Consider the following 14,127-nt stretch of genomic DNA (forward strand, 5'->3'; position numbering starts at 1 on the left):
CTTTAAAACATTGGATCGGGAATTGATGAAGAACCAGATCGATGGCCAGAATTGATAAAGGAATTGATGATAGTTAACTATTTCTGAATGGAAAGCTCCATCCACCAAACTCACGACATAAGTCAGTATGTTCTAAATAATGCTGGGGAGCATTTTCTGGCAAAACCCCCTACCAGAACGTGCACCCCCTGCTTTAGGCAGGGTGCTTATTTCGACACAACACCGGTCCGTCCTCTGGCTCCACGACGTCTGCAGGCTCCCGTTCTGGCTGAGTGTGAAAGAGCATCACACAAACATCACAATCCTGATTTGTTGAAACTAAATCCAACTCTGATCAAGTCAATCTGAAAGTGAGCCTGAGAGACTGCTGGTTCAACCTGCTTCTCCAGCCACGACCTCTGAATGGAGTCAAACCAAACCTGGCTGGACCGGAAGTAGACGGCGAGCAGGCTGACAACTAAAGATGACCTGATGATGTAACCTCCTGGTTTCAAACAGAATCTCTTACAGTCCGTTTCTGAAAATCTAATCCCGTTTCCTCCTTTTGGTGCCGGACTCCCAACAGGCGCGAGGCTTGGCTCTTTGAGAAAGTGTGCCCTCTAGTGGTTGTGAGAAAAGCTGCATGTAGAGCATCAACATGGTATCATGACAGTGATGCTGCTGATGCTACTAAACTTCAGTGTTTTGTGTGGAAACTTCTCACCAACCAGCTCCAGTTTACAGAGTGAACGCGTCACCACCTGCATTAACATCCGCCCACAGCTCCACCTGTAGTTTCCTGATCTACAAACTGTTGGTTCATTCAGTAGTTTTGATGTTTTTAGATTCATATTTTCACATGAAAGTCTTTTATTACTATTTATCATTATAGAATGGACCAAACCAGCTCAGATTGTTTTCAGTATCTTTTAATAAATAGAGCACATGGTCTTAGAATCACATACACACTAAAAAGGATCAAAATAGTTCCTCATATTTTTCTTATCAACTCTTTAAAAAGATCAATGCAGGCACTTTACCCAGCTTATGTGTCATGGGGGGGACGGGGGAGAGGGGTGTGTGTGCATGCACTCATGCACACGTGTTTATAAAAGTCAGTAAACAACAAATATGTAGTGTTTATTTGTCATCGCTGTAAATAATATCAAAACTAAAGGTCAGAAAAGCAAAAAAAAAGCAAAAAAAAAAAAAAAACCCACAACCAGGGAGCGGACACGAGTCCTGCAGATAAAACACCCACACACGCCAAGGGAGGGGGTTAGAGGGGGCGCACAGACTGGTGGGGGAGGCTGGTGATGCCGCTGCCATCCCAAGGCTTCGCTCGGAGCGCAGAGGTCAGATTCTCTGCAGCAGCTGGGGGTCAACGTGGTGGACGCAGGGTCAGAATACACCATCCCAGCAACCGTCACCATGACAACAACTCCATCTATTATAACTGAACTTTTCTGCAGTTTAAAGTTTTAGAATTTTATTATTTTAAGAGCTAAACATGATTTAATTAGATACAAACATTTCTGATCTGATAACGTCTGTAAATTTCTCTCCTTAATTCTTTAAATAAAGTAAAAAAAGTCGGTACTGCAACAAATATTCTTTAGACTTTAGTTTAATCAGCGAACAGCTGAGTCTGTCCAGTTCCAGTCCTCCAAGCCTGCAGGTTTTAGATGTTTTCCGGCTCCAACACACCTGATTCAGATAAAACTGATCTCCTTAACTGCGATTAGCTGTTAACGATCCGCTGAGCTGAAGAAGGAAACATCTCTAAAAACCTGCAGGATGGTGGCCCTCAAGGACCATGCATCTGTCAGCTTACCACGAAGCTTGGTCCTGAGATATCTGGAGTTTTTCCTTTGCTGTGAAGACCAGATGAAAGTCTAATTACTGTCTAAAAAAGGAGAGGAATTATGATTCACACTCATTAATATGAGGAGTTTTAATTCACAAATATTGAGCTTCTGAGGATGTCAACCTGTCAAGCACCACCTGGTGGTTGGTTGGTGGAACTGCAGCTTGCCTGAAGCACGATTCTGACCCGGTACTGCAGCTTTAACTCGTCCAACATGTCCCCAGAACTGATTAATTAAAACTCAGCAGCTGTCTGATCCCACAAATCTACGCCAGTCAGCTTTGCAGCAAAGCTTGAACAGAGGATGGTTACCGCCGTTCCTGATGCCGTAACTCTGAGCTGGCGAAGCAGCTGCAGTGAATCTGGTGCTCAGTGCTCAGGAGGCGAAACGAGGACGGCTCCTCAGCAGAAATGCAGAATGAAAGTGTTTGTAACGAGGATCAGGAAAGTCTTAAAAAACAAAGTGAGATGCTGCAACAGTCGGTTGGACCTCCAGCAACACCTGGATACGTGAATCACAACACCGGCGGTGTGACGAGCAGCTGCAACGAGCCATGGCTTCACGGTACGAGATGTACGAGACAGACACAGGAAGACGAAAGGAAGCAGGTGGAATCCCACGCAGGTAAAACTGGTCCCGGTAGCTACGTCACAGGTCGTTTGGCCTGTCGGGGAGTGTGGAAGTGTGTGTGTTTCACCACGTCCATCATCATCACATCAGGGTCATCTGCTTGTCAAAATTCTGAGGGGGGCGACCGCTTGGCTGCGTCTCACCGTTGCTGCTGTGTTCCCTTGGTAACGCATCCACCTCCATCACTTGGAGGACTGCACCGTCTCCTGCAGCGACAGGCGGGACCGCGTGGACGGGAGCGGCACCACCATCGACTGAACGCCGCTGAGCCTCCACGGGAGGAGGCCCAGGAAGTTGTCCTGGTGATGCGTGTCCAGCGTTAGGCTGAGCACCCGCGGAGGAGGATCCTGGTGGGCGTGGCTCCGAGTTGAGGGCGTAGCGGAAGCTGAGGGATGGTGCTGAGGAGGGAGATGGGGGGTCACTGGGCTCCTGGAGACAGAGACAGAGGAAGAGAAGGCAGTGAGATGCAGAAGAGGAGGCATGGGATGATGAATGGAGCAGAGTGATAGTTCCATGGATGGATGGATGGATGGATAGATGGATGGATGGATGGATGGAAAGGAACAGAAGGCTAAAAGGATGAAAAGTATTAAGCTTTTCATGCAGACAGGAGTGTCTTATTAAGTTTGACATAACTTTGTTCACCAGCAAACTCAGGAAATGTTATCTTTCTACTGAAACACTGACTGCAACGCCGTTTCCACGGTTACCAGGATCGCTCCTCGTCTTCTTGTGTGAGGATGAAACTGTCTGTATCCCTGCCTGTGGGGGGAGCAGATGAGCCCCAACCAGGTAGGCTGTGAGCAGTTGTGGGGAAGTTCGAAGAGCCAGAAGGAGGTCTGGCTTTCCAGTCCACCGACATTCCAGCCCTCACTTACGGATGTGAGCAGCTGAAACCAGAGTGTCTGGTTTCAGCGCTGGAGACACCAGAGGCTGGAGAACAGATGACGGGAGGCGGCGGGACTGATGCGAGCGTCTGATTAGGACGCCTTCTGGCCATGATGGGCTGGAAGGAGGTCCCGGGATAGACACAGAATTTACTGGAAGGATTAGGAATCTCTGCTGGGGAACCCTGAGGCAAGGAAGAAATCTGGGATACCACTTTTAGCTTGTTGCCATGGCAACATCAGAGCAAGCTGCAGTTTCTAAGTATTTGTGTTTGTCTTTGCAGATGGAAATTAGCTGAAAGCAACAATCTGGATTAATGCTGCTGTACAACGTCCCCGTTGAATAAATTAAACTTTTATTTTGAAATACCTGGAAGTTTATCACATAAAACAGCTTTCTTCTAAATCAGCTGACAGAAATCATTTCCAGACATCTGCAAGTAGAACTGCCTATTTTTCTATTTTTAAATATTTATTTTAGTTAATAAATGAACAATAAAAGTGTAAAACGTGAAGGATCTGTAAATGACACCTGACCATATTTTAACACGTTTTCATGATGTTTGCTGGTGATCAGGGATCAATTCTCTGTTCATGCAGAGACGAGATGCATTGCCGATTTTATGGGTTAAATTGGTAGGGGTGTACAGAGAGCAGCCACAGCACCAACATGGTTCCCACAGCAACCAGTAGACAAAATAAACTGGTTTAAACAGGTTTAATCAGAGTCCAGTTCAACCACTTACCACCTAAACTAGTTTATTAGCGTGACAGCTGGAGAAGAGGAAAGTCTGAACTAAAGGCATCATTAGGATGGTGCATGTAGAGCTGCAACGTCGTCAGCGAGGGTAAATTATTCAAGTCATACAGAATAAAGAATCAGTTTAACCTTTACAATAATTTATCACATTTCACCATAAAAACATCACCATCACTACTATGTTGCTAAGAGACCTCTATTTAGACCTGGACATGATGATGAAGCCACTTCCTGTCAGACTTTCCACCAATCAGAGAGCTTAGATTGACGGTAACGTCCAATCAGGAGCAGCCAAAGATCAACCAGTGAGCAGAAAGTTCTATGTGTGTGTGAAAAGAAGAAAAATAATGCTCCTCTATGGCTGGAATAAAGCCAAGAAGACGTTTCTGATGCACGGTGGCGCCACAAAGCAGCTGTTACACACTGGTTTATACTGGGATTAAAAGCTGCTGCACACTGGTTTATACTGGGATTAAAAGCTGCTACAGACTGGTTTATACTGGGATTAAAAGCTGCTACAGACTGGTTTATACTGGGATTAAAAGCTGCTACAGACTGGTTTATACTGGGATTAAAAGCTGCTACAGACTGGTTTATACTGGGATTAAAAGCTGCTACAGACTGGTTTATACTGGGATTAAAAGCTGCTACAGACTGGTTTATACTGGGATTAAAAGCTGCTACAGACTGGTTTATACTGGGATTAAAAGCTGCTACAGACTGGTTTATACTGGGATTAAAAGCTGCTACAGACTGTTTATACTGGGATTAAAAGCTGCTACAGGCTGGTTTATACTGGGATTAAAAGCTGCTACAGACTGGTTTATACTGGGATTAAAAGCTGCTACAGACTGGTTTATACTGGGATTAAAAGCTGCTACAGGCTGGTTTATACTGGGATTAAAAGCTGCTACAGACTGGGTCATACTGGGATTAAAAGCTGCTACAGACTGGTTTATACTGGGATTAAAAGCTGCTACAGACTGGTTTATACTGGGATTAAAAGCTGCTACAGACTGTTTATACTGGGATTAAAAGCTGCTACAGGCTGGTTTATACTGGGATTAAAAGCTGCTACAGACTGGTTTATACTGGGATTAATAGCTGCTACAGACTGGTTTATACTGGGATTAAAAGCTGCTACAGGCTGGTTTATACTGGGATTAAAAGCTGCTACAGACTGGTTTATACTGGGATTAAAAGCTGCTACAGACTGGTTTATACTGGGATTAAAAGCTGCTACAGACTGGGTCATACTGGGATTAAAAGCTGCTACAGACTGTTTATACTGGGATTAAAAGCTGCTACAGGCTGGTTTATACTGGGATTAAAAGCTGCTACAGACTGGTTTATACTGGGATTAAAAGCTGCTACAGACTGGTTTATACTGGGATTAAAAGCTGCTACAGGCTGGTTTATACTGGGATTAAAAGCTGCTACAGACTGGGTCATACTGGGATTAAAAGCTGCTACAGACTGGTTTATACTGGGATTAAAAGCTGCTACAGACTGGTTTATACTGGGATTAAAAGCTGCTACAGACTGTTTATACTGGGATTAAAAGCTGCTACAGGCTGGTTTATACTGGGATTAAAAGCTGCTACAGACTGGTTTATACTGGGATTAAAAGCTGCTACAGACTGGTTTATACTGGGATTAAAAGCTGCTACAGGCTGGTTTATACTGGGATTAAAAGCTGCTACAGACTGGTTTATACTGGGATTAAAAGCTGCTACAGACTGGTTTATACTGGGATTAATAGCTGCTACAGACTGGTTTATACTGGGATTAAAAGCTGTTACAGACTGGTTTATACTGGGATTAAAAGCTGCTACAGGCTGGTTTATACTGGGATTAAAAGCTGCTACAGACTGGTTTATACTGGGATTAAAAGCTGCTACAGACTGGTTTATACTGGGATTAATAGCTGCTACAGACTGGTTTATACTGGGATTAAAAGCTGTTACAGACTGGTTTATACTGGGATTAAAATTAAATTAGCATGAAATTTTTTGGGATTTTAAGGGTTAAACTGAATGTTTCTATGAAGTGAAGTTCATCAACAACACGGGGAGGAAAACAGATGCTGAAAGTGCTGACCATGCAGTTTAGAGTGACACATACGAAGAAGTGATGCTGCGGTTGCCAGGGAGCAGGACAGGAGGAAGCAGTGGTTGCTAAGGAAGCTGAGACAGTGGGGCTTGGTGATTGGACGATGAGCAGCAGTGGGAGGGACAGGAAGTAGGCAGCAGGACTCATTTTGGGAAGGTTAGTGTGTCACTGTCACACCTCACTCTCTGTAAAGTACACACACGTGCGCACACACACACACACACACACACACACACACAAGAAAAGAAAGACATGACAGAGGATTAGCAGAAAGAAAAAGCCTCAGGATGAATCTGGTTCTGTGGGGTCCGGCTGGGAGTCAGGAGGGCTGTAGACCCTGTTCAGGCTCGGATGAGGAGACACCGGAACTTCAGATGATTGACATGTGAGGAAGATGATGGCCGTGTAAACAAAATGAAAAGTATGAAACGGGGATGGAACTGCGTTACTCTAAACCAACTGATGGCAGAGAAGCAAAACAACCAAGATGGAGGATGATGATGCTGAAAACAGGAAACAGAGTTGAGATGATGAAGCACATCAGCTACAAGCAGGACTCAGATCTAACGGGAACCCCGATGACCTTTGGTTGGTTTTATACTTCCTGGACTGCTGTATCCTCTGTAACCATGGTGATAAATCTCAGCGGTTCAACTCAAACGTATTGATAAGCAAACTCGGTGAACTGATGTCATGGTGGACGACCTCTGTTAGGTTAGAGCAGGGGTGTCAAACTCCGGTCCTCGAGGGCCGGTTCCTGCAGGTGTCCATTGTTTCCCTGATCGAACACACCTGACTGAAATTAACGGGTTATTGTGAAGAAGATGACAAGAAGCTGTTGGATCCATTTGATTTTATTCAGGCGTGTTAGATCAGGGAAACAATGAAAACCTGCCGGTACCAGCCCTCGAGGACCGGAGGTTGACTCCCCTGGGTTAGAGCTTGTAGCAGATGATGCGTGCTCGTCATGGAGGATGAAGATGTTTCACCGTTTACACACATTCTTCACAAATCAAATCAAAAAAAGTTGGGTCAGCATGAGCAAAATAAGCAGAATAAATAAATAAAATAATGATTCTGCCTTTTCTTTTTATGTTTTCTAGTTTTTCAGACCTGCAACACATGGAAGAAAAGCTGGGACATTAAATATTTTCTACTTTCCTGCTCGGTGGTGTGGTGGTTAGCACCGCAGCCTCACAGCAAGAAGGTCGCTGGTTCGAATCTCGGCTGGGGGGAGGTTCGAACCTTGAGGGTGTGGTCTTTCTGTGTGGAGTTTGCATGTTCTCCCCGTGTATGCGTGGGTTCTCTCCGGGTTCTCCGGCTTCCTCCCACCGTCCAAAGACATGATGTTAGGTTAACTGATGACTAAATTCTCCCTAGGAGTGTGTGTGAGTGTGAGTGGTTGTTTGTTACCTGGTTACCTGTCCAGGTGAACCTGCCTCTAACCAGCTCACCCGCGACCCTTAACGGACCAAAGAATGAATACTTTCCTTCATTTAAACACGTCTTACAGTGAGCTTCAAAGCGGGCTTCATCAGAACCATCAGAACCCTGATCCAACCCCAGACCATCCCAGAACCCTGATCCAGCCCCAGACCATCCCAGAACCCTGATCCAGCCCCAGACCATCAGAACCCTGATCCAACCCCAGACCATTCCAGAACCCTGATCCAGCCCCAGACCATCCCAGAACCCTGATCCTGTCACGGCCCGTGCGAATCTGCAATCAGTGCTTCCTGTTGCCCATATTTGGACTGCCTATTGTCACCGCGATTAGGACGGCGCAGCTGGAAGACATCAGATCATCACCTCACCTCCATATAACCACCACACAGACATCCAGTCATCGCTGGATTATACTACTCATCGTGGTAACCAGTCGTGTACGTTGTCTGATTCTGTCGTGTAAAACTGAGACTAACCTGTTGACATCTCTCTCCCAAGAATCTGTCCGCACTTCACCTGCATCCCGGAAAGTCCAGTCTGCCCGCTCCAGTCCGTCCGTCCAGCGAACCCTGCATCTCTTCAGCACATTCAATAAACTGTTCTTTATCATTCTCCATTCGCTTCACTCCTTGGCTCCATACACCACCCCCTGACAGAATAATCCAGCCAAAACATGGATCCCACGGAGCAAGCCGCCAGGAAAAGCGAACCCGGAAGCGACCTACATCACGCCGTGTCTGCACAAGGACAGCTACTGGGTCAACATTCTCAGGTACTCCGGTCTCTAGGAGAAGGACAACTTGCCTTACAAAAACAATTAGATGATATCTCCCGTTCGTTGTCAGCCCTGTTTAATCAGCCTTCTCAGCTCTCAGTTCCCACAGCCTCTCAGCCTGTCCCGGCGCCGACTCCGCCCACGCCAGCACGGGAAGTACACATCCCAGATCCCAAACCTTTCTCCGGCGAGTTGGGGAAGTGTAGGGGATTCCTACTCCAGTGTGCAATCATCTTCGACCAGAAACCACACACGTACGCATCAGATCGCTCTAAGGTATCGTATGTGATCGGACTACTCACTGCCAGGGCACTAACTTGGGCGGAAGCATTCCTGGAGACCACGCCCCTCCACACTCTTTCTCATCAGACCTTCACGGCTGAATTGTTAAAGGTTTTCGACGGCCCAGTTCGGGGCCGAGAGGCGGCCAAACGCCTGATTTCTCTGCGGCAGGGGAATCAGAGCGTGGCAGAACTGTCAGTGGAGTTCAGGACGCTGGCTGCCGACTCAGGATGGAACTCTGCTGCATTAATGGACCATTTCTTACATTGTCTCACAGATACCATGAAGGATGAGCTGGCCACTCAGGATCTGCCGACAACTCTGGATGGGTTGATAGACATAGCCATCCGATTGGACAATCGCCTCCGTGAAAGATCCCGTGACCGACGGACTCCTTCCCTAGGCCAGTCCCTGGGGCGGGGTTCGTTCACTCCACCTGAACCATCTCCGGCCTTCCTCTCTGCTTCAGCCGTCGAACCCATGCAGGTGGGTAGTACACACCTGACCCCGATGGAGAGGCAGAAACGGCTGCAAGCAGGAGCGTGCTTGTACTGTGGAGAAGTGGGACACTTCCGAGTCTCCTGTCCCATTCGACCAAAAGACCAGGCCCGTCAGTTCAGGTCGGGATTCTGACGGGCCGGACCCAAACCAAGACCATGATCCCGGCCACATTAACCCTTTCCGGTCAGTCTCACACAGTACAGGCCCTAATCGACTCAGGCGCAGAAGACAGTTTTCTGGACATTCATTTGGCGAAAGAAGCCCAGATTCCCCAGGTACCGCTGCCACAGCCCATAACAGCCAAAGCCCTGGATGGTCGCACCCTCGCCCAGGTAACTCACACCACTGTTCCTGTCAGATTGAAGCTCTCCGGAAACCATTCTGAATTAATCGAGTTTAAGCTTATTTCAGCACCCAACTCCCCGCTGGTCCTCGGTCACCCTTGGCTATCTCTCCACAATCCCCAAATCAATTGGACCTCCGGATCCATCATGGGTTGGAGCGAAGAATGTCACCAGGCCTGTCTCAGATCTGCCGTTCCCCCAGCAGACACAGACCCCGGCAGTACGGTAGTCCCTGATCTCACTCCGGTCCCGGCCGATTACCACGACCTAGCCGCAGTTTTCAGCAAACTCAAAGCGTCATCTCTGCCACCTCATAGACCGTACGATTGCGCCATAGAGCTCCTGCCCGGTTCCTCTCTTCCTAACAGTAGACTGTACAACATCTCCGGGCCGGAACGAGTCACTATGGAGAAATACATCCAGGAGTCCCTCGATGCCGGGATAATTCGACACTCTTCCTCCCCGCTGGCTGCTGGATTCTTTTTCGTCACCAAAAAGGATAAGACCCTTCGTCCCTGCATCGACTACCGGGCCCTGAACAAGATCACCGTCCGCAATACTTACCCTCTCCCCCTGATCGACTCTGCTTTCGAGGCACTGCTCGGCTCCACCATCTTCACCAAGCTTGACCTCCGTAACGCCTATTACCTGGTCTGCGTGAAGGAGGGCGACGAGTGGAAAACCGCCTTCAAGACCCCCCTGGGGCATTTTGAGTACCTAGTCATGCCCTTCGGCCTCACCAACGCCCCGGGGGTGTTCCAAGCCCTGGTAAACGACGTGCTCCGAGACTTCCTCAACCGGTTTGTTTTCGTTTATCTGGACGACATTCTCATATATTCCAAAACCCTGTCAGAACACAAGAAACACGTCCGATTAGTACTACAGAGACTCCTCGAAAACAAACTGTACGTAAAGGCGGAGAAGTGCCATTTTCACTCGGATACGGTCAGCTTCTTAGGTTACGTTTTCACGAGCGGGCAGATGCAGACAGACCAGGCGAAGGTTCGGGCGGTGTTGGATTGGCCCACACCGGACTCCGTTAAGTCTCTGCAGCATTTTCTGGGCTTTGCTAACTTCTACCGCCGATTCATCAAGAACTTCAGCCTGGTGGCAGCCCCACTCACAGGATTGACCTCCCCCAAGACTCCGTTTCGCTGGTCGGACTCCGCCGAGTCCGCCTTCAAGGAGTTGAAGGCACGTTTTGCCTCGGCTCCGGTCCTCACGCAGCCTGACCCTTCCCGGCAGTTCGTGGTCGAGGTGGACGCATCAGATACTGGGGTGGGAGCGGTTCTGTCTCAGCGATCGGAGCAAAGCGGCGAATTACACCCATGCGCCTTCTTCTCCCGTCGCCTCTCCTCGGCGGAACGCAATTACGATGTGGGGGACCGTGAGCTGCTGGCCGTGAAACTTGCGTTGGATGAATGGCGCCACTGGCTGGAGGGAGCAGCTCGGCCTTTCATCGTGTGGACAGATCACCGCAACCTCGAATACATTCAGTCGGCCAAGCGGCTGAATGCACGTCAGGCCAGGTGGGCATTATTCTTCGGACGTTTTAATTTCTCTTTGACCTACAGGCCAGGAACCAAGAACGTGAAACCAGACGCACTGTCACGCCAGTTCGGCTCCGGAGGCCCGTCCCCAGATCCTGATCCTATCCTGCCTGCATCCTGTATAATCGCTGCCGTCACCTGGGAAGTGGAACAGAATGTCCGGGCAGCCCAGCGAGCGCATCCTGACCCAGGTACCGGTCCACCTAACAAGCTTTTTGTACCCAACAATATCCGTTCCCAGGTCCTTCAGTGGGGTCACTCATCCCGCGTGGCGTGCCACTCTGGCCGAGCACGCACGGCAGCCCTCATCAGGCGGAGGTTCTGGTGGCCGACCCTGGGACAGGACGTCCGGGAATTCGTGGGGGCTTGTCCAGTCTGCGCCCGGGGAAAGACGTCCTCCCAAGCTCCTGCAGGGCTCCTTCGACCCCTCCCCATTCCTGGGCGGCCCTGGTCCCATATAGCTCTGGATTTTGTTACCGGACTCCCCCCGTCCCGAGGTAACACAACTATTCTAACAATCATAGACAGGTTCTCCAAGGCGGCTCACTTTGTGGCACTGCCCAAGCTGCCCACCGCTTTGGAGACTGCTGATATCATGTCCAACCATGTTTTCCGTCTCCATGGCATTCCTCTGGACATTGTCTCAGACCTGGGGCCCCAGTTCGTGTCCCGGGTCTGGAAGGCGTTCTGCTCGGAGCTAGGGGCATCCGTCAGTCTGAGCTTGGGGTTTCATCCACAGACCAACGGTCAGGCGGAACGCCTGAACCAGGAGTTGGAGTCCGCCCTGCGCTGCGTGGCTGCCGATAACCCCTCTGCCTGGAGCAGTCACCTGTGCTGGGTGGAGTACGCTCACAATTCCCATGTCTCCTCAGCCACAGGTCTCTCCCCCTTCGAAGCCTCTCTGGGGTATCAGCCTCCGCTCTTCCCGGACCAGGAGGCGGAGCTCGCTGTTCCCTCCGTGCAGCGTCATCTGGGTCGCTGTCGCCGGCTGTGGCGCGCCGCCAGGACAGCCCTGGGGAGGACCGAGGCCCGGAACCGCCGTGGTGCGGATCGGCACAGGGTTCCCGCACCTCCGTACCGGATTGGGCAGCAGGTCTGGCTGTCCTCAAAGAACATTCCCCTGCACACGGAGTCCCGTAAGCTGTCGCCCCGGTACCTCGGGCCCTTCGAGATCCTGGAGGTGCGGAGTCCTGCGGTCATGAGGCTGCGCCTGCCCCGGTCCATGCGTATCCATCCTGTCTTCCACGTCTCTCAGCTCAAGCCTGTTTCTTCCAGTCCGTTGGTCCCTCCTTCCAGGCCCCCTCCGCCCGCCCGGGTCATTGGCGGTGGTCCGGCTTTCTCTGTCCGTCGTCTCCTGGATGTTCGCCGCCGGGGTCGTGGTCTTCAGTACCTGGTGGACTGGGAGGGGTATGGCCCGGAGGAGCGGTCCTGGGTCCCGCGTTCCTTCCTTCTGGACCACGACCTCGTCCGGGATTTTCACCGCCGTCGGGCTGGTGGGTCGCCTGGGGGCTCCCCTTGAGGGGGGGGCACTGTCACGGCCCGTGCGAATCTGCAATCAGTGCTTCCTGTTGCCCATATTTGGACTGCCTATTGTCACCGCGATTAGGACGGCGCAGCTGGAAGACATCAGATCATCACCTCACCTCCATATAACCACCACACAGACATCCAGTCATCGCTGGATTATACTACTCATCGTGGTAACCAGTCGTGTACGTTGTCTGATTCTGTCGTGTAAAACTGAGACTAACCTGTTGACATCTCTCTCCCAAGAATCTGTCCGCACTTCACCTGCATCCCGGAAAGTCCAGTCTGCCCGCTCCAGTCCGTCCGTCCAGCGAACCCTGCATCTCTTCAGCACATTCAATAAACTGTTCTTTATCATTCTCCATTCGCTTCACTCCTTGGCTCCATACACCACCCCCTGACAGATCCAGCCCCAGACCATCCCAGACCCTGATCCAATCCCAGAACCCTGATCCAGCCCCAGACCATCCCAGAACCCTGATCTAGCCCCAGACCATCCCAGAACCCTGATCCAATCCCAGAACCCTGATCCAGCCCCAGACCATCCCAGAACCCTGATTCAACCCCAGACCATCCCAGAACCCTGATCCAGCCCCAGACCATCCCAGACCCTGATCCAGCCCCAGACCATCAGAACCCTGATCCAGCCCCAGACCATCCCAGAACCCTGATCCAGCCCCAGACCATCCCAGAACCCTGATCCAACCCCAGACCATCCCAGAACCCTGATCCAGCCCCAGACCATCCCAGAACCCTGATCCAGCCCCAGGCCATCAGAACCCTGATCCAGCCCCAGACAATCAGAACCCTGATCCAACCTCAGACCATCCCAGAACCCTGATCCAGCCCCAGACCATCCCAGAACCCTGATCCAGCCCCAGACCATTATAGAACCCTGATCCAGTCCCAGACCATCAGAACCCTGATCCAGCCCCAGACCATCCCAGAACCCTGATCCAGCCCCAGACCATCAGAACCCTGATCCAACCCCAGACCATCAGAACCCTGATCCAGCCCCAGACCATCCCAGAACCCTGATCCAGCCCCAGATCATTATAGAACCCTGATCCAGCCCCAGACCATCAGAACCCTGATTCAGCCCCAGACCATCAGAACCCTGATCCAGCCCCAGATCATCAGAACCCTGATCCAGCCCCAGACCATCCCAGAACCCTGATCCAGCCCCAGATCATCAGAACCCTGATCCAGCCCCAGACCATCCCAGAACCCCTAATCCAGCCCCAGACCATCCCAGAACCCTGATCCAGCCCCAGACCATTATAGAACCCTGATCCAGTCCCAGACCATCAGAACCCTGATCCAACCCCAGACCATCAGAACCCTGATCCAGCCCCAGACCATCCCAGAACCCTGATCCAGCCCCAGACCATCAGAACCCTGATCCAACCCCAGACCATCAGAACCCTGATCCAGCCCCAGACCATCCCAGAACCCTGATCCAGCCC

At 50.5% G+C, this 14,127-nt stretch overlaps 1 protein-coding gene across 6 annotated transcripts in view; it reads right to left on the reverse strand.

Moving 5' to 3' along the window:
- Positions 1–892: 892 nt before the first annotated feature.
- plekha1b (pleckstrin homology domain containing, family A (phosphoinositide binding specific) member 1b) overlaps positions 893–14,127 on the reverse strand; it is a 32,083-nt gene continuing 18,848 nt past the window's right edge. For 2 of the 6 annotated variants that reach the window (XR_006008941.1, XR_006008939.1), the window contains 2 exons: positions 6,249–6,421; positions 2,802–2,906 (listed from right to left, as the gene is read on the reverse strand). Coding sequence is in view for 3 of the 6 variants with exons in the window: in XM_041974269.1 (XP_041830203.1) it covers positions 2,559–2,906 (348 nt within the window). In the remaining 3 variants the exon portion in view is untranslated. Of the gene's footprint in view, positions 2,907–6,224; positions 6,422–14,127 lie in introns of all 6 variants that reach the window. The other 4 variants (XM_041974268.1, XM_041974270.1, XM_041974269.1 and 1 more) reach the window with 3 other exon arrangements.

Source organism: Melanotaenia boesemani, chromosome 21 (assembly GCF_017639745.1).
Source record: "Melanotaenia boesemani isolate fMelBoe1 chromosome 21, fMelBoe1.pri, whole genome shotgun sequence".
Classification (NCBI taxonomy): domain Eukaryota; kingdom Metazoa; phylum Chordata; class Actinopteri; order Atheriniformes; family Melanotaeniidae; genus Melanotaenia; species Melanotaenia boesemani.